Source organism: Bombina bombina, chromosome 5, assembly GCF_027579735.1.
Source record: "Bombina bombina isolate aBomBom1 chromosome 5, aBomBom1.pri, whole genome shotgun sequence".
NCBI classification, from domain to species: domain Eukaryota; kingdom Metazoa; phylum Chordata; class Amphibia; order Anura; family Bombinatoridae; genus Bombina; species Bombina bombina.
The window spans coordinates 747,431,971-747,458,191 of record NC_069503.1 but is presented as its reverse complement, the minus strand read 5'-3'; the positions used below and the strand labels follow the sequence as shown (position 1 = coordinate 747,458,191).

Below are 26,221 nucleotides of genomic sequence, written 5' to 3'. Positions count from 1 at the left end.
CAAGTCAAAGTCTCTTCCTCACTGTGTTCTTAACATACAGCCACGCAATGCATGGGTCAATCCAAACAAACTTAGATACAAATAAAGTGGCACACGCCTTTTGTAATTTACCTAGACACATACAAAACACGGATATGGACTGGACCCCAAAACCGGACCAGGAGTATGTCCCATTACACTGCAAAACTCACAGCCCTGGGTACTCACCAGCACTCACAGACAGCTGTACAACAATCAGTAACTTCAGGCCAGCTTGGGTGCAAAGTCCATAGAGAAAATTATAAAACAAAAATATTAACACATATAAAGTCTCATACGGTTTTGAAAGCACACAGGTAGCTTACAAGAAAATAAAAGTAGTAACTTTTAATCTAGATGCATGCTTGCAAAAGTGTGCTTGGCTTTTTACTTATACACACTGTTTGCTTTCTCTAAAAATGTAAATGAATGCATTTTTTTCTGAACAGTGTTTATTCATTTATATAATATTGAAGTAAACACAAAAATAAAAATTAATACAATGAAAAAAATTTAACAGATTGTCATATTCTTCTGCATTCTGTCTAGTTTTTGTTCTCTCTGTGCAACTGAACTCCTTAAATTAATTAAAGCTATGCGGAGTTCCATCTACATACTTTTGCGGTAAGTAGATCTTAAAGTTTGCTGAGTTTTGAGAGTTGATATAGTGGTGAAAGATACATTTCCTCCCATTTTGCTGTTTTTGTAGTAACTGCACAATGAACTAATACATTTTAACATCTGTCACTGTTCAGAATTCCATCAACCTTGAGAAGATACTCTAAGGATAGCTAGAAAGCACCCTCAGATCATGATGGCTGGTACCAGGTGAACGTTCATGTATTTCTCATGAAATAACTTGTGCCTTTATGAACCAGAAATTTGAAATAACCTGACTCCAAACTATGATCTGCCAAATGCTGTTGCTCTATATTAGTCTTCGTGCAAACCAATATGATGTTGTGAGATACATCACCAGTGTATCCTCTAAGATACTTGTGATGCATCATTGTGTCACTATGAAAAAGCTTTACAATTACAACTGTGGTTATTTAATACTGTTGAAACACACAGATAGCTTGTAAAATAAAAATAGAAAATGCAACTCTTAGTTATAGTTTGATCGATTTTAGGTACATTTATATAAGTTAATTTATAATGATGTTGTAGAAAGGTTCAGATTACTGTATCTCTGCAGCCAAGTGAGCAGAGATACCAAGAAATCAGGTTTCCATTAATGTCCAAGGTGCTTTGTGTGTCTGCCTTGTGCAACAAGTTTTCCTGTTTCTTTATTAGTCAAGTCAACAGTAGCAAAGGCCAAGCTTTTTCCTTGTTTCAAAACTTGAGCAGTGATGAGAATCACATCACCGATTTTAGCAGCATTCATGTATCTGTAATAGTAAAAAGACAACATTAAGTATTTAGTAACGATACATAAAAAACAAAAAATAAACATAACTGTTAAATTATCACCCTATTTAAAAAAGGGACATTAAACACCTTGTGATTATAATATAAAATTATGTGCAGTAAAAACACTGTGCAATATACTTTCATTATTTACATTATCTCTCCCCTTTTTTCTGACTGGCTTCTGCACAAAAGGAAAACCTAGGTTAGAAACATAGTAGAACAACCGGAATCCTCGCACTCAAAAAGGGTTAGTATAAAAGGGTGAAAGTAAATAAAGTACCGCCAGGCTGAGGCTTAAAAATATAAAGCTCCTTTATTTGAAAAATACATAAAAGGCATACACGCCAACAAGGTGACAAGGTCAAACGCGTTTCATAGTTCTCACTTCATCAGTGACCTATATAGGTCACTGATGAAGTGAGAACTATGAAACGCGTTTGACCTTGTCACCTTGTTGGCGTGTATGCCTTTTATGTATTTTTCAAATAAAGGAGCTTTATATTTTTAAGCCTCAGCCTGGCGGTACTTTATTTACTTTCACCCTTTTCTACTAACCCTTTTTGAGTGCGAGGATTCCGGTTGTTCTACAGATTTTTCTACTGAGGGAAAGTGGTGAAGTTCCCTGTATACATCCTATTTGCACCAGTCAGACCGGAACCTTTGTCTTGATCACAGCTCCCGTGGGGAGCGCTGAGGAGGTGAGACAAAGTATTGCTGCAGCGGCAGTGACAGTGAAGACACAGCACGGTGAACGAGAGAAAAAGAGAGAGGTGAATGGAACTTTTCTACACACTGAGCGCCTACGAACGGAGTGTGGCACTAGAAACATAGTGGTACTAATTTTTTTAAATAGTTTAACCCCCCCCCAAAAAAAAACTATATTATTCTAAGGTTATTCTTGGTCATTTGAATATATTATTCTATTTAGCATTTATTTAGTGTTTAATATTCCTTTTACGTGTGAATGACTACACATAGTCGTCAACCACACAATATATTAAAAGAGACACCGGGGGAGGCAACAACACCAGCCTGTGCAGCAGGGCAGTCTGTAGGGGGTGCCCCCGGGCCGAGGTCTTGTTCCGTGCTTGGGTCCCGTTCCCTCCCACGCAGCACCGGTGGGGGAGGGAGGAGCAAGGAGGTGCCGGTCTACGGGCCGTCGGAGGGGCCACAGAAATGCAGGATGCAGCAGCGGGACGCCAGCGGGGCCGCAACAGAGCGGCAAGTGGATCCGTGGATCAGCAGGACATCGACGTAGTCATAGCGGTGAGTCAGATAGAAAGGTGAGGTGTCAGCAGAGTCGCAGCAGTGCGGCAAGCACACACTTACAGTAATAAAAGAGAAACCGCCAACAGAGTCACCGCAGTGCGGCGTGTTTGGAAAGTAAGCTATCCAGCAATTTAAAGTTAGTTTCGTGGGGCGGCTGGCGCACAGGGGGAGTTTGTCCTGTAGTGACAATAAAGGTGCCCTTTAGCAAGCAGACAGGGTCCCAGAAACTTGGGTGAGTTTAAATATATCAGCAAAGTTCAGGCCCAACACAAGAGCAGGTGTGATGAATATATATATATATATATATATATATATATATATATAAAAAAAAGTCCAGATAGATGGAGGTAGCAGAGGCCAGTGGAATGATAGGCCACTGGCATGGGTTCCGGAACAGATTTCTCCAACATTGGTGTGTCCGGTCCACGGTGTCATCCATTACTTGTGGGATATTCTCCTCCCCCACAGGGAAAGGCAAGGAGAGCACACAGCAAGAGCTGTCCATATAGTCCCTCCCAGGCTCCCCCCCCCAGTCAGTCATTCTCCTTGCCGCTCTGAATAAGTAGCATCTCCTCGGGGATGGTGAGGAGTTTGTGGTGTTTAGTTGTAGTTTTTTATTCTTCTATCACGAGTTTGTTATTTTAAAATAGTGCTGGTATGTACTATTTACTCTGAAACAGAAAGGGATGAAGATTTCTGTTTGTGAGAGGAAGATGATTTTAGCAGACAGTAACTAAAATCGATTGCTGTTTCCACATAGGACTGTTGAGATGAAGTAACTTCAGTTGGGGGAAACAGTTAGCAGGCTCTTCTGCTTAAGGTATGACTAGCCATATTTCTAACAAGACTGTGTAATGCTGGAAGGCTGTCATTTCCCCTCATGGGGACCGGTAAGCCATTTTCTTAGTCTCAAACAGAATAAAGGGCTTATTATGGGCTATAAACTGGTAGACACTTTTAGGGGCTAAATCGATTGCTTTATTTAAGTATTATATGCAGTTTGAAGTTGTATTTCACACTTTTATAACATTGGGGAACGTTTTTAGCACCAGGCACTTGTTAAGACACCTTCCCAGTCAGGAAGGGCCTTTCTCTGTAGTAGGCAGAGCCTCATTTTCGCGCCATTACTGTGCAGTTAATTTTGAGTTCAATACATGCAGCTGCATGTGTGAGGGTCTGGAATCCACTAAAAACATTCCTAGAAGGCTTCATTTGGTATCATATACCCCCCTGGGATTGGTGAAGTTGCAGCAAAGGCTGTGGCTGGGACTGTAAGGGGGTTAAAATTAAAAACGGCTCCGGTTTCCACATTTTAAGGGTTAACAGCTTGAAAATTGGGGTGCAATACTTTGAATGTATTAAGACATTGTGGTGAAAATTTGGTAAAGATTGGATAATTCCTTCATAGTTTTTCACATATTCAGTAATAAAGTGTGCCCTGTTTAACATTTAAAGAGACAGTAACGGTTTTGTTTTAAAACGGTTTTTGTGCTTTATTAACCAGTTTAAGCCTGTTTAACATGTCTGTACCTTCAGATAGATCATGTTCTGTATGTATGGTAGCCAATGTGGTTCCCCATTCAAATATAGTGTGATAATTGTGCCATTGCGTCCAAACAAAGTAAGGACAGTACTGTCACAAATTGTAAAGTTGCCCAGGATGATTCCTCAGATGAAGGAAGTAGACATAGTTCTACATCATCTCCTTCTGTGTCTATACCAGTTATGCCCGCGCAGGTGACCCCTAGTACTTCTAGCGCGCCAATGCTTGTTACTATGCAGTAATTGACGGCAGTAATGGATAACTCCATAGCTAATATTTTATCCAAAATGCCAGCATTTCAGAGAAAGCGCGATTGCTCTGTTTTAAACACTGTAGAGCAGGAGGGCGCTGATAATTTTTCTGTCATACCCTCACACCAATCTGAAGTGGCAGTGAGGAAGGGTTTGTCAGATGGGGAAATTTCTGATACAGGAAGAATTTCTCAGCAGGCAGAACCTGATGTTGTGACATTTAAATTTGAGCATCTCCGCGCATTACTTAAGGAGGTACTATCTACTCTGGATGATTGTGACAATCTGGTCAACCCAGAAAAATTGTGCAAGATGGACAGTTCCTTGAGGTCCCGGTGCACCCTGATGCTTTTCCGATACCTAAACGGGTGGCGGACATAGTGAATAAGGAGTGGGAGAAGCCAGGCATACCTTTTGTCCCTCCTCCTATATTTAAGAAATTGTTCCCTATGGTCGACCCCAGGAAGGACACATGGCAAACAGTCCCTAAGGTCGAGGGGGAGTTTTCTACTCTAGCCAAGCGCACAACCATTCCTATTGAGGACAATTGTGCTTTCAAAGATCCTATGGATAAAAAATTGGAGGGTTTGCTTAAAAAGATTTTTGTACAGCAAGGTTACCTCCTTCAACCTATTTTGTGCATTATTCCTGTCACTACAGCGGCGTGGTTCTGGTTCGAGGAACTGGAAAAGACGCTCAGTAGGGAGACTCCGTATGAGGAAGTCATGGACAGAATTTACGCACTTAAGTTAGCTAATTCCTTTATTTTAGACGCCGCTTTGCAGTTAGCGAGGTTAGCGGCAAAAAATTCAGGATTTACAAATTGTGGCGCGCAGAGCGCTCTGGCTAAAGTCTTGGTCGGCGGATGTATCTTCCAAGACAAAATTGCTTAATACCCCTTTCAAAAGGTAAGACCCCTTTTGGGCCAGAATTGAAAGAGATTATTTCAGTCATCACTGGGGGAAAGGGCCATACCCTCCCACAAGATAAACCTTTCAAGGCTAAGAATAAGTCCAATTTTCGTTCCTTTCGCAATTTCAGGAACGGACCGGCTTCCAACTCGGCAGCCTCTAGACAAGAGGGTAACACTTCCCAGACTAAACCAGCTTGGAAATCAATGCAAGGCTGGAACAAGGGTAAACAGGCCAAGAAACCTGCTGCTGCTACCAAGACAGCATGAAGAGGTAGCCCCCGATCCGGAACCGGATCTAGTAGGGGGCAGACTCTCTCTCTTTGCTCAGGCTTGGGCAAGAGATGTTCAGGATCCCTGGTAACTAGAAATAGTCTCTCAGGGTTATCTTCTAGAATTCAAGGAACTACCCCAAAGGGGAAGGTTCCACATGTCTCACTTATCTTCAAACCAAGTAAAGAGACAGGCATTCTTACATTGTGTAGAAGACCTGTTAAAGATGGGAGTGATACTCCCAGTTCCAACTGTGGAACAAGATCAGGGGTTTTACTCAAATCTGTTTGTAGTTCCCAAAAAAAAAAAAAAAAAAAAAAAAAAGAATTAGGAGGGAACTTTCAGACCAATTCTGGATTTAAAAATTCTAAACAAATTTCTCAGAGTGCCATCGTTCAAAATGGAAACTATTCGAACGATTTTACCTACAATCCAGGAGGGTCAATTTATGACTACCGTGGATCTAGAGGATGCGTATCTGCATATTCCTATCCACAAAGATCACCATCAGTTCCTAAGGTTCGCCTTTCTGGACAAACATTACCAGTTTGTGGCTCTCCCATTCGGGCTAGCCACTGCTCCAAGGATTTTCACAAAGGTACTCGGGTCCCTTCTAGCGGTTCTAAGACCAAGGGGCATTGCAGTGGCACCTTACTTGGACGACATTCTGATACAAGCGTCGTCTCTTTCAAAGACAAAGGCTCACACCTTGTTCTAGCCTTTCTCAGATCTCACGGGTGGTAGGTGAACATAGAAAAATGTTCCCCGTCTCCGTCAACAAGAGTCCCTTTCTTGGGAACAATAAAAGATTCTTTAGAAATGAAGATTTTCCTGACAGATGTCAGAGAGTCAAAGCTTCTAAACGCTTGTCAAGTTCTTCACTCTGTTCTACGGCCTTCCATAGCTCAGTGCATGGAAGTAGTAGGGTTGATGGTTGCAGCAATGGACATAGTTCCTTTTGTGCGAATTCATCTAAGACCATTACAACTGTGCATGCTCAAACAGTGGAATGGTGACTATACAGACTTGTCTCCAGTGATTCAAGTAGATCAGAAGACCAGAGACTCACTCCGTTGGTGGCTAACCCAGGATCACCTGTCCCAGGGAATGAGCTTCCGCAGACCAGAGTGGGTCATTGTCACGACCGACGCCAGTCTATTAGGCTGGGGCGCGGTCTGAGATTCCCTGAAAGCTCAGGGTCTATGGTCTCGGGAATAGTCTCTTCTCCCGATAAACATCCTGGAACTGAGAGCGATATTCAATGCTCTCCGGGCTTGGCCTCAACTAGCAAAGGCCAGATTCATAAGATTCCAATCAGACAACATGACGACTGTTGCTTACTTCAACCATCAGGGGGGGAACAAGGAGTTCCCTGGCGATGAGAGAGGTGACCAAGATCATCAAATGGGCGGAGAATCACTCCTACCACCTGTCTGCGAGCCACATCCCAGGAGTGGAAAACTGGGAGGCGGATTATCTGAGTCGTCAGACCTTTCATCCGGGGGAGTGGGAACTCCACCCGGAGGTGTTTGCCCAGTTGACCCAATTATGGGGCATTCCAGACATGGATCTGATGGCGTCTCGTCAGAACTTCAAGGTTCCTTGCTACGGGTCCAGATCCAGGGATCCCAAGGCGACTCTAGTGGATGCATTAGTGGCGCCTTGGACTTTCAACCTAGCTTATGTGTTTCCACCGTTCCTTCTCATTCCCAGGCTGGTAGCCAGGATCAAACAGGAGAAGGCCTCTGTGATTTTGATAGCTCCTGCGTGGCCACGCAGGACTTGGTATGCAGACCTGGTGAATATGTCATCGGCTCCACCATGGAAGCTACCTTTGAGACAGGATCTTCTAGTACAAGGTCCATTCGAACATCCAAATCTAGTTTCTCTCCAGCTGACTACTTGGAAATTGAACGCTTGATTTTGTCTAAGCGTGGGTTTTCGGATTCTGTGATAGATACTCTGGTACAAGCCAAAAAAACTGTGACTAGAAAGATTACCATAAAATATGGAAAAGATATATCTGTTGGTGTGAATCCAAGGGATTCTCATGGAGTAAGATTAAAATTCCTAGGATCCTTTCCTTTCTCCAAGAAGGTTTGGATAAGGGATTATCAGCGAGTTCTCTAAAAGGACAGATTTCTGCTTTATCTGTCTTGTTACACAAACGACTGGCAGCTGTGCCAGATGTTCAAGCTTTTGTTCAGGCTTTGGTCAGGATCAAGCCTGTTTACAGACCCTTGACTCCTCCCTGGAGTCTAAATTTGGTTCTTTCAGTTCTTCAAGGGGTTCCGTTTGAACCCTTACATTCCATAGATATCAAGTTGTTATCTTGGAAAGTTCTGTTTTTGGTTGCTATTCTTCTGCTAGAAGAGTTTCTGCATTATCTGCTCTGCAGTGTAATCCGCCCTATCTGGTGTTCCATTCAGATAAGGTTGTTTTGCGTACTAAACCTGGTTTCCTTCCAAAGGTTGTTTCCAACAAGAATATTAACCAGGAAATAGTTGTGCCTTCTTTGTGTCAGAATCCAGTTTCAAAGAAGGAACGCTTGTTACACAATTTAGATGTAGTCCGTGCTTTAAAGTTCTATTTAGAAGCAACAAAGGATTTCAGACAAACGTCTTCTCTGTTTGTAGTTTATTCTGGCAAGAGGAGAGGTCAAAAAAGCTACTGCTACCTCTCTTTCCTTTTGGCTGAAAAGCATCATACGATTGGCTTACGAGACTGCCGGACGGCAGCCTCCTGAACGAATCACAGCTCACTCTACTAGGGCTGTGGCTTCCACATGGGCCTTCAAGAACGAGGCTTCTGTTCATCAGATATGTAAGGCAGCGACCTGGTCTTCTCTGCACACTTTGTCCAAATTCTACAAATTTGATACTTTTGCTTCTTCGGAGGCTATTTTTGGGAGAAAGGTTTTGCAAGCCGTGGTGCCTTCTGTTTAGGTAACCTGATTTGCTCCCTCCCTTCATCCGTGTCCTAAAGCTTTGGTATTGGTTCCCACAAGTAATGGATGACACCGTGGACTGGACACACCAATGTTGGAGAAAACAGAATTTATGCTTACCTGATAAATTACTTTCTCCAACGGTGTGTCCGGTCCACGGCCCGCCCTGGTTTTTTAATCAGGTTTGAAGAATTTCTTTCTCTATACACTACAGTCACCACGGCACACTATAGTTTCTCCTTTTTTTCTCCTAACCGTCGGTCGAATGACTGGGGGGCGGAGCCTGGGAGGGACTATATGGACAGCTCTTGCTGTGTGCTCTCCTTGCCTTTCCCTGTGGGGGAGGAGAATATCCCACAAGTAATGGATGACACCGTGGACCGGACACACCGTTGGAGAAAGTAATTTATCAGGTAAGCATAAATTCTGTTTTTGCTTGACTGTCCACGCAAATGTGTCAGCCCACAGTCAAGGGGCTGAGGGCTGGGCGCATAGAGATTTACCGCAAGCAGGTATGGGACTGGAGCTGTTGCTTGGGCTACACCTGTGCAGCACACCTGTGTAGCTCCTCCTCCACCGGAAACCTCTATTAACCAGAGCATGACATTTTTAAGCAACTTTCTAATTTACTCCTTTTATCAATTTTTCTTCGTTCTCTTGCTATCTTTATTTTAAAAACAGTTATGTAAATCTTAGCCAGCCCATTTTAGGTTCAGCACTATGGATAGTGCTTGGTTATTGGAGGCTTACATCTACCCACCAATAAGCAAGCATAACGCAGGTTCTCAACCAAAAATGGGCCGGCTCCTATGAATCACATTGCTGCTTTTTAAATAAAGATAGTAAAATAATGAAGAAAAATTGATAACAGGAGTAAATTAGAAAGTTGCTTAAAATTGTATGCTCTATCTGAATCATGAAAGTGTCCCTTTAACCCCTTGAATACTAACAACGGCTCTGAGCTGTCGCAGAGTTTCCCACTCAGGTGCTAATGACGGCTCAGAGCCGTCGCTAGCACTCTCCCACCTTGAGGGAGATCTGGGGGCTCCCACCCGTTCCTACCCCGGTGATTGGCCCTGTATAGTGACAGGCATCGCTGGGGCTTCACGTTATGCGTGGTGAAGTCACGCGCAATGACATCAAGCACAATGACGTGATGACATCACCACACAACTTTATTTAAACTTAATGTTAAGTATAGGAAAAGGGGGCATGCTGCTTAGAAGCCTGTATCTCAGGCATATAAGCAGCTACAGACCCCCAAGTCCCACTGTTGGAAAGGTAATCTGGTGGAAAAACCCCCAAAACAAAAACTTTGAACAGCTTAGCACCCAGGTGGGAAAGTGCTTAGCACTCAAACGATTAGTTGACTGCAGATGATTCATCTGTCAATCAAATTCCGAAAATGGCGACCAGAGCTTCAGCTATTAGCCGTGTAGTGTTTATATGGAGATCTCTGAAGATAAGTATCTACTAACTATTTCATGAATGAAACTCATTCATTTTTTCAATACTAATCATTTCACTTTTGCTTATATAGCTAACTTTACATTCACTTTAAGTTATATAAAAGCTTCAAGTTTTTGAAAGAATGGATTACAGATATGTCTTTGAAAATACAAACATGATATATTTATATTTAAATATTTTTTATTAGGATTTTCATATATACAAAAAGAATAAATGAAACATTACAAAAGAGGAGAAAACAAAAGTAGTAATGCAGTAGTCCTCCAAATGGGGAACGGTTGATATTACAACAGCATGGAAATACAGCAATTATTGTCCGTGTATATAGTGACAAATAAAAAGATGGAGGTACCTGAATGCTCAGGAAGAAAACAGAAAAAAGGAACAAAAGATCACACCCGTTATCAACACATAACCTATATTGAACAGTCACGTACATTTGAAATTATGAAAACTCTTGAGAATTGCTTCACATAAAACATGATACATTTAAAAGGAACATTTTACCTGCCAGAGTGTATTAAAGTGTTTAATAGCAGCTTATTTACCTATGTTTTGTCATTTGAAATAGCAGTTTTGTATGTTGGAACCAACACCTAGAATGAAAATTCTGATACAAGAGTACTAGCAACAGAAAAGCTATTTAGGCAAGAGGTGGCAGCGGAAATCTATTGCTCAGTGCGGGATGGGAGTAAGCGCAGTCCATTTGAAAGTGTTCCTGCAGCAAGTATGAATACAATGGGAAAATCATAATTGTTTGCATAATTACACAATCACTTTATGTTACCCTTTCCCATACAACTATAATTTTTTCCTTACCACTGAAAAACCTTTTGCAAATCATCATCTGTGTGATTATAGTCCAGTCCTAGAGGAAAAGGCACAACACCTAACAGAGCAGATTACCATGATTCCTTAGTCAATTATTTTGCCTTCAGTAATGGTTAAAATTGCTGATCTACACTTTGATTGAAAAGGGTTCTCAGACAAAATGCGAGACCTATTATCCCCCGCAGGAAATAGGACAGAGGAGTGTACAGGAGTACAATTGGCGGTGAAAGTAGATCTCCTTCTGGGAGGTTGTCACTAGCCTGCCTCTGGTGTCGTTGGATTCATTCTGCAGCCTCCTCCTGTTGGTCTTGTTGGTGTACTCCTACTCTACATGCATAGTTACTGCATACTACACAGGATGAGCTCTTCTACTGGAAGCAGTTCTTCTGCAGCTTGGTAAGCCCAGTAGAGTGAGTTCTGACAGGTAAGTACAAACATTCACTTATATAGCCCACAGGCTATTAGCATGAACATGTACACATGATTCACATACACCAGGTAACACTACATCACATTTTCGGCATTTTTAAACATTTACAGTAAAATGTATGTACTGTCTCTTTAAATTTTTGTGCAGGTTTTAGCAAATACCAGAGGTCTGATCCTCATTCTCAGCTGGCTCTCATTATCACAAACATTTCTGAAGCTGTGGAGCTCATTTTCAGAAGTTTCTGAACTTCCTTCTGTGCAGACCTCAGGGGGTTAACTTTTTCCTGCCAAAACTGTTGTTGGTTCCTACTTGCCGTCACAGATGGTGGTTATCTTTGAGGAAACGCTGCAATTTCTCCTCAGAGTCTTAAAGTGGTAAGCACCCATAATAATATGAGCTTTGCATAAATGTATATTTGTTTAACCGTTTTATTAAAATTTTAATTTTTTTTATTTTAAAAGTAAAAAAATTCTCTTTAAGAGGCGGTACCAATTTTTTTCCAATTCCCTTACAGGGACGTCAGTCTTACACTGTGCCAATATTTGTGTGTTCCACTGAGGGGGTTAACCTTTCTGTGCCTATTATACTGTATTTCTGCGTTATCTAATTTTAGATATTTGCCCGTCCTTTCCTTACTATTCTAAATCATTATGGAGCAAACTGGTGCAGCTAAAGGGCAAACTACTGATCATTTCTCATATGCATTTGCTAGGTACCTATCTTCCCAGTTTCTTAGCCAATTAGCAAGGAATGGAATAAACCATATATTTCCTTTGTTTCCTTCTCCAAATTCAAAAACATGTTTCCTTTACCCTCTGAAAAATTGGAGGTATGAGAGACTATTCCATATATGGGTAGTACTATTTCCACTTTGGTAGGGCGGATTATCATTCTTTTAGAGGAAAGTACCTCTTTTAAGGATCAAATGGAGAGAAAACTTTAAGGTTTCCTCAGGAGATCCTTTTAGTTGGCAGGTTATATGTTTCCTTCAGCTGATAGTGTAGCCTGCAAATCTGCAGCTACTGCAGTATTGTATGATAGATAACATCTGACATTTTCCCCCCCAAGTTTTCCTCGATTAAATTCAGGATTGAGTTTGGTCAAGACTGTGAGCAGTTTAATTTGTGATGCAACTATTGAAACAACTTGTTTTAATGCAAAGAGTACTGCTATGACTGGAAAAGTCTTATGGCTCAAGTTATGGTCTGCTGATAAAGTATATAAAAGCAAACAACTTCTTCTCCCATTTCAGGGAAAAATCTTGTTTTGACCTGGAATGCATGCTATCATTGCTACAGTCACTGGAGTTAAAGGAGCTGTCCTGCTGCAAAAAAAAAAAAAAAAAAAAAAAAAAAAAAACACAACAAAAAAAAAAAACAACAACACACAACTAAGGCCATAGTTAAGTTCGCTAGATGATTTCACTCCTTTTATCATTTCAAGATACAAAGATCCTCCTCTTCAGTGTTTCAGTTGCCTGGTTCCTCTTGGTCTCAAACAGATCAAAAAGCCTGTACCTTCCTCCAAATCAGCATGAAGGTGCGGCCCCCAACCCAGACTCCTTGGGTGCTAAATATAATTTTCAAGGGGTACCGCATATGATTTTGGTCTCACCCTCTTCAAGGAAGATTCTTCCTGTCTCACATTCCAAAAGGTCTTTTAAAAAGTCCAGAACTTTCTTGGCATGTGTAACAGCCCTAGGAACCTTGGGAGTCATTACTTGGAGGAACAGAATCAGTGGTTCTTCTCAAGCCAAAGAAAGACAGGACTTACAGGCCGCTCTTGGAGCTCAAACTCTGAAAAAATGTCTGTTACAACTTTCAAAATAGAGACTTTTCACACTATATTACCTTTAGTGCAGGAGGGTCAATTTATGTCTACCATACACTTGAAATATGCCTATTTGCATATCCCTATTTACAGTGGTCATACAAAATGTTTCAGATTTGCCTTTGGAACCAGGGATTACCAATGTGTACCGCTAACATTTGGTCTGGCAAAGCACCAAGAATCTTCTCAAAGGTTTTCGGAACACTTTTGTCCGTAGTAAGAGCTCAGGACATGGCAGTAGCGCCTTACCTAGATGGCATTCTGGTACAGACTGCTTTTTACAGATGGCTTAGGAACAATCGAAAACATTTTGTCAGTTCCTTTATTCCCATGGTTGGAAAAATCAACCTCTCGAAAAGCTCTCTACTACCACAAACCATAATTGCCTTTCTGAACTTCATCATACACATTTCTGCCCTTTCAGTCTTATTTATTACTTCTTGACATTCAACCCTTTGTTCAAGCTTTGTTCAGAAAAAGACCAGTTATCAGGCCTCCCTGGATATTGTAAATGTTATCTTTAAGCCACTGAAGTATTCAAAATGTGATGGCTTGTGGAATCTCACCATCCTATTGCAAGTCATATTTCAGTGAGTGATCCACACCAATATATAAATATAATTATTTTTTCAGCAGGCCAAGCAGATTCAGAATGTACCATTATTATTAGTCAAATTTTATTGCATGTGAGAAAGCTGCAACAATTTTTTTTTTTTTTTTTATAAATTATATACATTTTTGGTAAGATTTTAGTAAATAACATTAGAAATAGCCAGATGACCACTGTTGCTATTGTGATCATTTTGCTAAATTGTTATCAAGGGTTTCCAAATTTGAAAGAGGGACCCATACAAGCTTTTGAGGGTTGTAATAAAAACTAGAGGGCACCTTGTGCCAGAGCATTTTGTTCTGCTAGGTGATCACTGTTACCAAGTGTTAAGTGATCACATAGCTATTCAGACAAAATGCAAATTTTTTTATTTGTATTAAAGCAACTTGTACACTATAAAATAAAGTTTATTTGGGGGACTATACACATTTAAGACTATTATGTATCCCCAAAAAAAACCTTTGGGGGGCTTGGTGCATATTTCAAGATCACCAGTCAATTTGTTTTCAAATGAGAAGTCTTGATCGTCTGTAGCTGATAAGGGAGCGGAGATTAAGATGGTTAAATAAGAGGGTTGAGAACAAGAGGGCTGCGACTCCACCAATTTGTGACATCACCATGCGTTGGTGGTGACGGCACTTCCATTGAAGTCTTGGGAGTGCCGCCCACTTTGCCTCCAACGATCCATGGCGTGTAGTGTGAAAACAGCTTCTGATTGGTGATACCCCTGCATGACAAGAACGCATCCTCATGCACACATAGGCTGCAATTTGCTTGACAAGAAAAAGTCTCATGTGCATCAAAGCTGTTAATTGCTTGATAGAAATTGTTTTCATTTCTGGTCTCTTAAACATTTGCCATTAAAGGTAAAAGTAAAAATTACTATCACATATATGAAACATCATAATTTAAACAGGCTAAAACCATGTGTTTTATTTTTGATCTAACAGGAAATGCATATCTTTGTACAAATAGGCCTTAAGGACTGATTGCTAAATAGCTGGTAAGCAGAATTTCCACTGTTTTATTGACAAGCCCTCACAAGCATAAAAAAAAACAAGAATAAACACAAGAAAAATACCCCCTCTTAAATGCAACAAGGAGCATAAATGAGCTTAATGTCCTTTAAATGTATACCCTTAAAAAACAAAAAAAACAAAAAACATTTCTCCATTGCTCTTTGCATCATAATCTGTTTTCCAGTTGGACTGTATTCGATAGGGACCTGCCACATTATGCATTTGTGTTCTGAAGTATTTTTTTTTTTTTAAATGCAGTATTTTTCTCCAGAATTATTCTCTATATTTATTTATTTTGCTCCTTTATCTACTAAAGGGACATGAAACCCACATTTTTTTCTTTTGTCACTGAGATACAGCATGTGATTTTAAAATAATTTCCAATTTACTTCTATTATCTAATTTGTTTTGTTCTCTTGTTATATTTTATTGAAAAGGATACCTAGGTAGACTCAGGAGCTGCTGATTGGTGGCTGCACATAGTATATGCCCCATGTTATTGGTTCACCCGGTCTTTTCAGCTAGCTCCCAGTAGCACAATGCTACTTCTTCAACAAAGAAAACCAAGATAATGAAGCAAATTAGATAACAGAAGTAAATTGAAAAGTTGTATAAAATTGTATTCTCTTTCTGTATCATGAACAAAAAATATTGGGTTTCATATCAAAATATTTTTTTTAAAAAAACATTCAACATCTGAAATTAAATACCATATACTCACGTAATGTTCATATCAACACTAACTCCTGGAGCTCCTCTCTCTGTGTGCAAAAGGGCAACTGTGGACACGTTATCAACAAGTGTAGCCGTTAATCCTCCGTGTAATGTGCCTGCTCTGTTTGTGTGTTCTTCTTCGACTTTCAGCTCACAAATTACCTTTCCAGGACTTGCAGATACAAGAGCAACCTAAAAATGAAGACAAAGCTTTACACAGTATGTGTAAATTACACACACACATATACACAATATATCTATCTATATACATACATATATATTTAGATTGCATACAATACATTTATATATCCTCTTAAAAAGACAGGGATTTCAGCACTCAAAAAAATTATATATAATAAAATAGGTATAACACCAAGTAGTTTCAAACAATTATTAGTAATTTATTTTGGCTCTAGTCAGATAAGTGCATAATCTTTGCAGATAAATCTCCAAGTGGAAATGCATCCACTTATACTATATTTATTATTCCATAAATACACTAATAGCACATATGTTGTGTACAGTGCAAATATACAAGTAAATTAAAAAAGCATGGCCAGCTTGTAACCAATAAACATGGATGAATATACATATAATAAAACGCTAAAAGCAACACCTCTACCAGAGGGTAGCCCTGTACTCCAACAGGAATCTGCTACCTTGGTTTATAAGTGAGGATCCATGCAAGTGCGTTGTTACACCAATAAATCAGAGGCAACACCTCTCTCAGAGGGTGACCCAGTTATTTCTAACTGGAAAAATGTCAGCATGAGAAAAAGCCTGAGGATCTATGCCAAAGATTGAAGTAACATGTAAATGCTAAATTGCATAGTTTGTAACAAAAGCATATTTCAATAGTGCTTACTGGATGAACAACACCCAAACCAGGGGATAGCACCACTCTTTAATAGAAGGTCCAGGCTATCATGGTAATTAATAGGGATCCATGTTCGTCCTCCAGTAAGTACATAGTTGCAGTTAGAAGTGTACAGCTATTGAAATAAGTACAATTATATTGCAATGCCTTTAAACATATAAATATAGGGTGTATCAAGTACTGAATTCACATAAACTCGAGAGTTGTGCTGGTAAGTTTGCCAGTTCAGTAATAATCAGCACTTAGTCGATTGTGGTGCATGTATTTTTATATATGCATCATCGTCCCAAAGGAGCCTTATATCAATAGCAGCAAAGTTATTCCGTGAATACGTTACTGTGAGTGTTGATCACCAAATAGGTCCTCCGGTCTGGGAATCAAAGGCAAAGCCTTTTCGTTAACAAACTGCACACTTGTAATCCATGTGAACTGGAAAGCCGGTCCAGGCTCGATAAGATGACGTCACACGCCAACGGCCGTTTCTACCCCCACGTGACCAAGCATCATAGGGGCTTCCTCAGGGCGTACATCTTGGAACACCATGTACCAGAATTTAAACACTGCCCATTCTTCGGATAGGTGAACATATACATGTGAAATTTCTTAAAGGAGCAGTAGTCAAAGCAAGACTTTCTATGCACGAACTAATAAACATTCATTTTGCATTTGTTTTATGTACTAATATAGAAATACTTGTCTACATTAGACTGAAATAAAGGTAGTTTGCCTTTGTGGGAAAAAAAATGAACAGTAAATTAAACTACATTAGTATTGAGCCAATAAAATTATTATGAGAGGGTAGCGCTAACAGAATTTCTACAAGAAACTGATAAGGATGTTTATTGACTACAAAAAAGGGGCTAGCTTTTCATTTAACCCTTTTGGTTATAGGGTTTTTAAAACAATAAATCCAAGCCGCTTCTTTTCTAAGTAGCAAATTATTAATGTCTCCACCTCTGCCATATAGGGAACATTTCTCTATCCCAATAACCTTTAAACATTCAGTTGAACAGTTATGGCAAACCTTAAAGTGTAGTGCTATATTGCTATTTATGTCCCCTTCTCTTGCTCTGGTAATATCATTCCGATGGTCAGTTATTCTGTCCTTTAGCATTCTTTTTGTCTTACCTGTGTAAAATAACGGGCAAGGACAGTATAAAAAAGGTAGATAACATTATTAGATTTGCAATTAATAAATTGCCTAATTTCATAAGTTTTATGACCTGTACTGAACTGTTTTTTCTTAACAACGAATTTACAAAGAACACAATTTTAGCACTGGAAACAACCCTGAACCCTTTGGCGTTTTTCAAGCCAATTTAGTTCTCTTGGGTTACGTGCAAAATCATTCTTTACCAACTTATCTTTAAGGTTGGGAGCTCTGCGTGCAACCAGTGATGGGAAATCACCCACCCCACTCTTAACACTTTCATCTGACATCAAGAACTGCCATTTATTTTTTAATATTACTCTAACCCGATTCCAGTGTTCCTTATATTCAGTAACAAATCTAACTCTATTATAAATCTTGGTTTCTTTCTTATTATACAAAAGAAAATCCCTATCAGTTTTCAGTGCTTAATACATCGCTTAATTCACATTTCTTTATGAATACACTCTAGCTTTAAACATATTGAAAATTTCTTTTGTATGTCCCATGAATTTAGTTTTGATAGAGCAGTTTCTGCACAACCTTAGAAACTGTCCAATAGGGATGCCTTTAATTAATGAAGGTGGATGGTGACTTGAAGCAAGCAACAATGTATTTGTTGCCGTTTCTTTTCGGTAGATTTCAGTGGCAAGTTTATTACCTTCTTTTTTGATGTTAAGAAAACAGAATTTATGTTTACCTGATAAATTACTTTCTCCAACGGTGTGTCCGGTCCACGGCGTCATCCTTACTTGTGGGATATTCTCCTCCCCAACAGGAAATGGCAAAGAGCCCAGCAAAGCTGGTCACATGATCCCTCCTAGGCTCCGCCTTCCCCAGTCATTCGACCGACGTAAAGGAGGAATATTTGCATAGGAGAAATCATATGATACCGTGGTGACTGTAGTTAAAGAAAATAAATTATCAGACCGGATTAAAAAACCAGGGCGGGCCGTGGACCGGACACACCGTTGGAGAAAGTAATTTATCAGGTAAACATAAATTCTGTTTTCTCCAACATAGGTGTGTCCGGTCCACGGCGTCATCCTTACTTGTGGGAACCAATACCAAAGCTTTAGGACACGGATGAAGGGAGGGAGCAAATCAGGTCACCTAGATGGAAGGCACCACGGCTTGCAAAACCTTTCTCCCAAAAATAGCCTCAGAAGAAGCAAAAGTATCAAATTTGTAAAATTTTGTAAAAGTGTGCAGTGAAGACCAAGTCGCTGCCTTACATATCTGATCAACAGAAGCCTCGTTCTTGAAGGCCCATGTGGAAGCCACAGCCCTAGTGGAATGAGCTGTGATTCTTTCAGGAGGCTGCCGTCCGGCAGTCTCGTAAGCCAATCTGATGATGCTTTTAATCCAAAAAGAGAGAGAGGTAGAAGTTGCTTTTTGACCTCTCCTTTTACCAGAATAAACAACAAACAAAGAAGATGTTTGTCTAAAAACCTTTGTAGCATCTAAATAGAATTTTAGAGCACGAACTACATCCAAATTGTGCAACAAACGTTCCTTCTTTGAAACTGGATTCGGACACAAAGAAGGCACGACTATCTCCTGGTTAATGTTTTTGTTAGAAACAACTTTCGGAAGAAAACCAGGTTTAGTACGTAAAACCACCTTATCTGCATGGAACACCAGATAAGGAGGAGAACACTGCAGAGCAGATAATTCTGAAACTCTTCTAGCAGAAGAAATTGCAACCAAAAACAAAACTTTCCAAGATAATAACTTAATATCAACGGAATGTAAGGGTTCAAACGGAACCCCCTGAAGAACTGAAAGAACTAAATTGAGACTCCAAGGAGGAGTCAAAGGTTTGTAAACAGGCTTGATTCTAACCAGAGCCTGAACAAAGGCTTGAACATCTGGCACAGCTGCCAGCTTTTTGTGAAGTAACACAGACAAGGCAGAAATCTGTCCCTTCAAAGAACTTGCAGATAATCCTTTCTCCAAACCTTCTTGAAGAAAGGATAGAATCTTAGGAATTTTTACCTTGTCCCAAGGGAATCCTTTAGATTCACACCAACAGATATATTTTTTCCATATTTTGTGGTAGATTTTTCTAGTTACAGGCTTTCTGGCCTGAACAAGAGTATCAATGACAGAATCTGAGAACCCTCGCTTTGATAAGATCAAGCGTTCAATCTCCAAGCAGTCAGTTGGAGTGAGACCAGATTCGGATGTTCGAACGGACCTTGAACAAGAAGGTCTCGTCTCAAAGGTAGCTTCCATGGTGGAGCCGATGACATATTCACCAGGTCTGCATACCAAGTCCTGCGTGGCCACGCAGGAGCTATCAAGATCACCGATGCCCTCTCCTGATTGATCCTGGCTACCAGCCTGGGGATGAGAGGAAACGGCGGGAATACATAAGCTAGTTTGAAGGTCCAAGGTGCTACTAGTGCATCTACTAGAGTCGCCTTGGGATCCCTGGATCTGGACCCGTAGCAAGGAACCTTGAAGTTCTGACGAGAGGCCATCAGATCCATGTCTGGAATGCCCCATAATTGAGTTATTTGGGCAAAGATTTCCGGATGGAGTTCCCACTCCCCCGGATGAAATGTCTGACGACTCAGAAAATCCGCTTCCCAATTTTCCACTCCTGGGATGTGGATTGCAGACAAGTGGCAGGAGTGAGTCTCCGCCCATTGAATGATTTTGGTCACTTCTTCCATCGCCAGGGAACTCCTTGTTCCCCTCTGATGGTTGATGTACGCAACAGTCGTCATGTTGTCTGATTGAAACCGTATGAACTTGGCCTTTGCTAGTTGAGGCCAAGCCTTGAGAGCATTGAATATCGCTCTCAGTTCCAGAATATTTATCGGGAGAAGAGATTCTTCCCGAGACCAAAGACCCTGAGCTTTCAGGGGTCCCCAGACCGCGCCCCAGCCCACCAGACTGGCGTCGGTCGTGACAATGACCCACTCTGGTCTGCGGAAGCTCATCCCCTGTGACAGGTTGTCCAGGGACAGCCACCAACAGAGTGAATCTCTGGTCCTCTGATCTACTTGTATCGTCGGAGACAAGTCTGTATAGTCCCCATTCCACTGACTGAGCATGCACAGTTGTAATGGTCTTAGATGAATTCGCGCAAAAGGAACTATGTCCATTGCCGCTACCATCAAACCTATTACTTCCATGCACTGCGCTATGGAAGGAAGAGGAACAGAATGAAGTATTTGACAAGAGTTTAGAAGTTTTGATTTTCTGGCCTCTGTCAGAAAAATCCTCATTTCTAAGGAGTCTATTATTGTTCCCAAGAAGGGAACCCTTGTTGACGGAGATAGCGAACTTTTTTCTACGTTCACTTTCCACCCGTGAGATCTGAGAAAGGCCAGGACAATGTCCGTGTGAGCCTTTGCTTGTGGAAGGGACGACGCTTGAATCAGAATGTCGTCCAAGTAAGGTACTACTGCAATGCCCCTTGGTCTTAGCACCGCTAGAAGGGACCCTAGTACCTTTGTGAAAATTCTTGGAGCAGTGGCTAATCCGAACGGAAGTGCCACAAACTGGTAATGCTTGTCCAGGAATGCGAACCTTAGGAACCGATGATGTTCCTTGTGGATAGGAATATGTACATACGCATCCTTTAAATCCACCGTGGTCATGAATTGACCTTCCTGAATGGAAGGAAGAATTGTTCGAATGGTTTCCATTTTGAACGATGGAACCTTGAGAAACTTGTTTAGGATCTTGAGATCTAAGATTGGTCTGAATGTTCCCTCTTTTTTGGGAACTACGAACAGATTGGAGTGGAACCCCATCCCTTGTTCTCCTAATGGAACAGGATGAATCACTCCCATTTTTAACAGGTCTTCTACACAATGTAAGAATGCCTGTTTTTTTATGTGGTCTGAAGACAATTGAGACCTGTGGAACCTCCCCCTTGGGGGAAGCCCCTTGAATTCCAGAAGATAACCTTGGGAGACTATTTCTAGTGCCCAAGGATCCAGAACATCTCTTGCCCAAGCCTGAGCGAAGAGAGAGAGTCTGCCCCCCACCAGATCCGGTCCCGGATCGGGGGCCAACATCTCATGCTGTCTTGGTAGCAGTGGCAGGTTTCTTGGCCTGCTTTCCTTTGTTCCAGCCTTGCATTGGCCTCCAGGCTGGCTTAGCTTGAGAAGTATTACCCTCTTGCTTAGAGGACGTAGCACTTGGGGCTGGTCCGTTTCTGCGAAAGGGACGAAAATTAGGTTTATTTTTGGCTTTGAAAGACCTATCCTGAGGAAGGGCGTGGCCCTTGCCCCCAGTGATATCAGAGATAATCTCTTTCAAGTCAGGGCCAAACAGCGTTTTCCCCTTGAAAGGAATGTTAAGCAATTTGTTCTTGGAAGACGCATCCGCTGACCAAGATTTTAGCCAAAGCGCTCTGCGCGCCACAATAGCAAAACCAGAATTTTTCGCCGCTAACCTAGCCAATTGCAAAGTGGCGTCTAGGGTGAAAGAATTAGCCAATTTGAGAGCATGAATTCTGTCCATAATCTCCTCATAAGAAGAAGAATTATTATTGAGCGCCTTTTCTAGTTCATCGAACCAGAAACACGCTGCTGTAGTGACAGGAACAATGCATGAAATTGGTTGTAGAAGGTAACCTTGCTGAACAAACATCTTTTTAAGCAAACCTTCTAATTTTTTATCCATAGGATCTTTGAAAGCACAACTATCTTCTATGGGTATAGTGGTGCGTTTGTTTAGAGTAGAAACCGCCCCCTCGACCTTGGGGACTGTCTGCCATAAGTCCTTTCTGGGGTCGACCATAGGAAACAATTTTTTAAATATGGGGGGAGGGACGAAAGGTATACCGGGCCTTTCCCATTCTTTATTTACAATGTCCGCCACCCGCTTGGGTATAGGAAAAGCTTCTGGGGGCCCCGGGACCTCTAGGAACTTGTCCATTTTACATAACTTCTCTGGAATGACCAAATTCTCACAATCATCCAGAGTAGATAACACCTCCTTAAGCAGAGCGCGGAGATGTTACAATTTAAATTTAAATGTAATCACATCAGGTTCAGCTTGTTGAGAAATTTTCCCTGAATCTGAAATTTCTCCCTCAGACAAAACCTCCCTGGCCCCCTCAGACTGGTGTAGGGGCACTTCAGAACCAATATCATCAGCGTCCTCATGCTCTTCAGTATTTTCTAAAACAGAGCAGTCGCGCTTTCGCTGATAAGTGGGCATTTTGGCTAAAATGTTTTTGATAGAATTATCCATTACAGCCGTTAATTGTTGCATAGTAAGGAGTATTGGCGCACTAGATGTACTAGGGGCCTCCTGTGTGGGCAAGACTGGTGTAGACGAAGGAGGGGATGATGCAGTACCATGCTTACTCCCCTCACTTGAGGAATCATCTTGGGCATCATTTTCTCTAAATTTTGTGTCACATAAATCACATCTATTTAAATGAGAAGGAACCTTGGCTTCCCCACATACAGAACACAGTCTATCTGGTAGTTCAGACATGTTAAACAGGCATAAACTTGATAACAAAGTACAAAAAACGTTTTAAAATAAAACCGTTACTGTCACTTTAAATTTTAAACTGAACACACTTTATTACTGCAAATGTGAAAAAGTATGAAGGAATTGTTCAAAATTCACCAAAATTTCACCACAGTGTCTTAAAGCCTTAAGAGTATTGCACACCAAATTTGGAAACTTTAACCCTTACAATAACGGAACCGGAGCCGTTTTTATATTTAACCCCTTTACAGTCCCTGGTATCTGCTTTGCTGAGACCCAACCAAGCCCAAAGGGGAATACGATACCAAATGACGCCTTCAGAAAGTCTTTTCTATGTATCAGAGCTCCTCACACATGCATCTGCATGTCATGCTTCCCAAAAACAAGTGCGCAATAGAGGCGCGAAAATGAGACTCTGCCTATGATTAGGGAAAGCCCCTAGAGAATAAGGTGTCCAATACAGTGCCTGCCGGTTATTTTACATAGTTCCCAAGATAAAAATAATTCCTCAAGGCTATGGGGTATAAAATATGCTTATATATAAATCGTTTTAGCCCAGAAAATGTCTACAGTCTTAAAAGCCCTTGTGAAGCCCTTTTTTTCTTTATGTAATAAAAATGGCTTACCGGATCCCATAGGGAAAATGACAGCTTCCAGCATTACATCGTCTTGTTAGAAATGTGTCATACCTCAAGCAGCAAAAGTCTGCTCACTGTTTCCCCCAACTGAAGTTAATTCCTCTCAACAGTCCTGTGTGGAAACAGCCATCGATTTTAGTAACGGTTGCTAAAATCATTTTCCTCTTACAAACAGAAATCTTCATCTCTTTTCTGTTTCAGAGTAAATAGTACATACCAGCACTATTTTAAAATAACAAACTCTTGATTGAATAATAAAAACTACAGTTAAACACCAAAAAACTCTAAGCCATCTCCGTGGAGATGTTGCCTGTACAACGGCAAAGAGAATGACTGGGGAAGGCGGAGCCTAGGAGGGATCATGTGACCAGCTTTGCTGGGCTCTTTGCCATTTCCTGTTGGGGAGGAGAATATCCCACAAGTAAGGATGACGCCGTGGACCGGACACACCTATGTTGGAGAAAAGATAATTCGGTAACATTAAAGTCATATGTAAGAAAGATGTTTAGGCTATGCTCGTTTAGTTTATCCACAAATTATTTCAAAGAATCAGGGGATCCTTTCCAAAGGATAAATATATTGTCCACATATTGGCACCACAGTGAAACTGAGGAAATTATCCACTGATTAAATTCTTCAAACACTATCAGAAGTTCCCATAGACCCAAATGCAAGCAGGCATACGAGGGTGCACGTGGCACCCATAGCAGTGCCTCTTATTTGTTTGTAGAATTTATCAAATTCGAAAACATTTTCCAAAATGAATTCCAAAAGTTCTACAACAAAGTCAGTATGCTTACCAAATGAACTACCTCTAGTCTCTAAGAAGTGGCGTACAGCTAAAATTCCCAGTTTGTGTGGAATAGAGGAGTACAGTGCCTCAACATCAAGAGACACTAAAATAGTTTCTTCCTGAACCTCAAGACCATCCAATTGGCATAATAAGTCAATGGTGTCTTGGACAAAGGTAGGCAATGAAGATACAAAGGGTTTTAAGAAATTATCAACATAGTTACCAATATGTTCAGTAATACTGCCTATCCCCGAAATGATGGGGCGGCCTGGTGGCTCTCTTACATTTTTATGTAACTTGGGGATACAATAAAAAAACTGGAATTTTAGGGAACTTTACATATAGGTACTCAAATTCCTTCTTACCTATTATCCCATTTTTTCCTCGCTCTGTTTAGTATATGAAGTAATTCTCCCTGTATTTTAGTTATTGGATTTTGAGAAAGCAGCCGATATTGGTCTTTATTACTACATATACATACACACACACACATATACACACAGAGAGATAACCCCAATTCCAAAAAAATGTGGGAGTATGGAAAATGCAAAAAACAAACACAAATAGTAATCGGATAATTTAATTCACCCTGTACTATATTGAAAACACATTATTTGATGTTATACTTTGTGAATTTAATGTGTTTTTGAAAATATACACTCATTTTAAATCTTTTGGAGTGTGTTACAGTCATCAACGTTGGGAAAGTCGACCGTTTACCACAGTGTAACATCACCTTTTTTTTTTTTTTTTAAATAACACTTATTAAGCGTTTGGCATTGAAGACACCATTGAAGACACCAGTTGGTTAAATTTAGTAAGCAAAATTTTTCCACATTCATCCATTATGCAGGCCTTCAGCTGCGCAACTGTATGTGACCCTCGTTGCCTTATTTTGCGCTTCATAATGCGCCACAAATTCTAAATCTGAGACAAGTCAGGACTGCCCGGCAGGCCATGCTAGCACCCGCACTCTCTGCTTACAGAACCATGCGCTTGTAATCCAGGCAGAATGTGGTTTGGCATTGTCCTGCTGGAAAATGCAGGGACATCCCTGGTAAGATGACGTCTGGATGGCAGCATGTTTCAAATTGTATACATATTTTTCTGAATTAATGGTGCCCTCACAGATGTGCAAGTTACCCATGCCATGGGCACTGACAACCCCCCAAACCATGAAAGACACTGGCTTTTGGGCCTGACGCCAACGGCTTGGATAATCCTTTTCCTCTTTGTCCCGGAGAAGACAACGGCTGTTTTTTCCAAAAACGATATGAAATGATGACTCATCGGACCACAAAACACGATTCCACTGTGCTACTGTCCATCTCCGATGAGACAGAGCCCAGAGAAGTCGGCAGCACTTCTGGACACAGTTGATGTATGGCTTCTGCTTTGCATAGTGAAGCCTTAACTTGCATCTGTGGATGCAGAGGTGAATGGTGTTGACTGACAATGGTTTACCAAAGTATTCCCGAGCCCATATCAGGATATCCATTACAGATTAATGACACTTTTGAGACAGTGACATCTGAAGGAATGGAAATTACGTGCATTCAGAAGTGGTTTTCGGCTGTGTACTTTACGCACCGAGATATGAGTGGATTCCTTGAATCTTTTAACCCCTTAACGACCCAGGATGTGCCAGGCACATCCTACAAAAAGCAGTCGTTAGGGACCTAGAACGTGCCTGGCACGTCCTTGGGTAATCTGAGCGCTGGAAGCGATCGAGATTGCTTCCAGCCGCTCAAACAGTATTGCAGCAA

General features: G+C 40.9%; 1 protein-coding gene across 1 annotated transcript in view; it reads right to left on the bottom strand.

The window, feature by feature from the left end:
* Positions 1 to 1,054: 1,054 nt before the first annotated feature.
* Positions 1,055 to 26,221, bottom strand: part of ACOT13 (acyl-CoA thioesterase 13) — a 42,599-nt gene continuing 17,432 nt past the window's right edge. Inside the window, exons 2-3 of the mRNA XM_053714805.1 lie at positions 15,536 to 15,720; positions 1,055 to 1,409 (exon numbers count right to left, since the gene is read on the bottom strand). Of these exons, the coding sequence (XP_053570780.1) occupies positions 1,253 to 1,409; positions 15,536 to 15,720 (342 nt within the window). The 3' untranslated portion in view covers positions 1,055 to 1,252. The remainder of the gene's footprint in view (positions 1,410 to 15,535; positions 15,721 to 26,221) is intronic.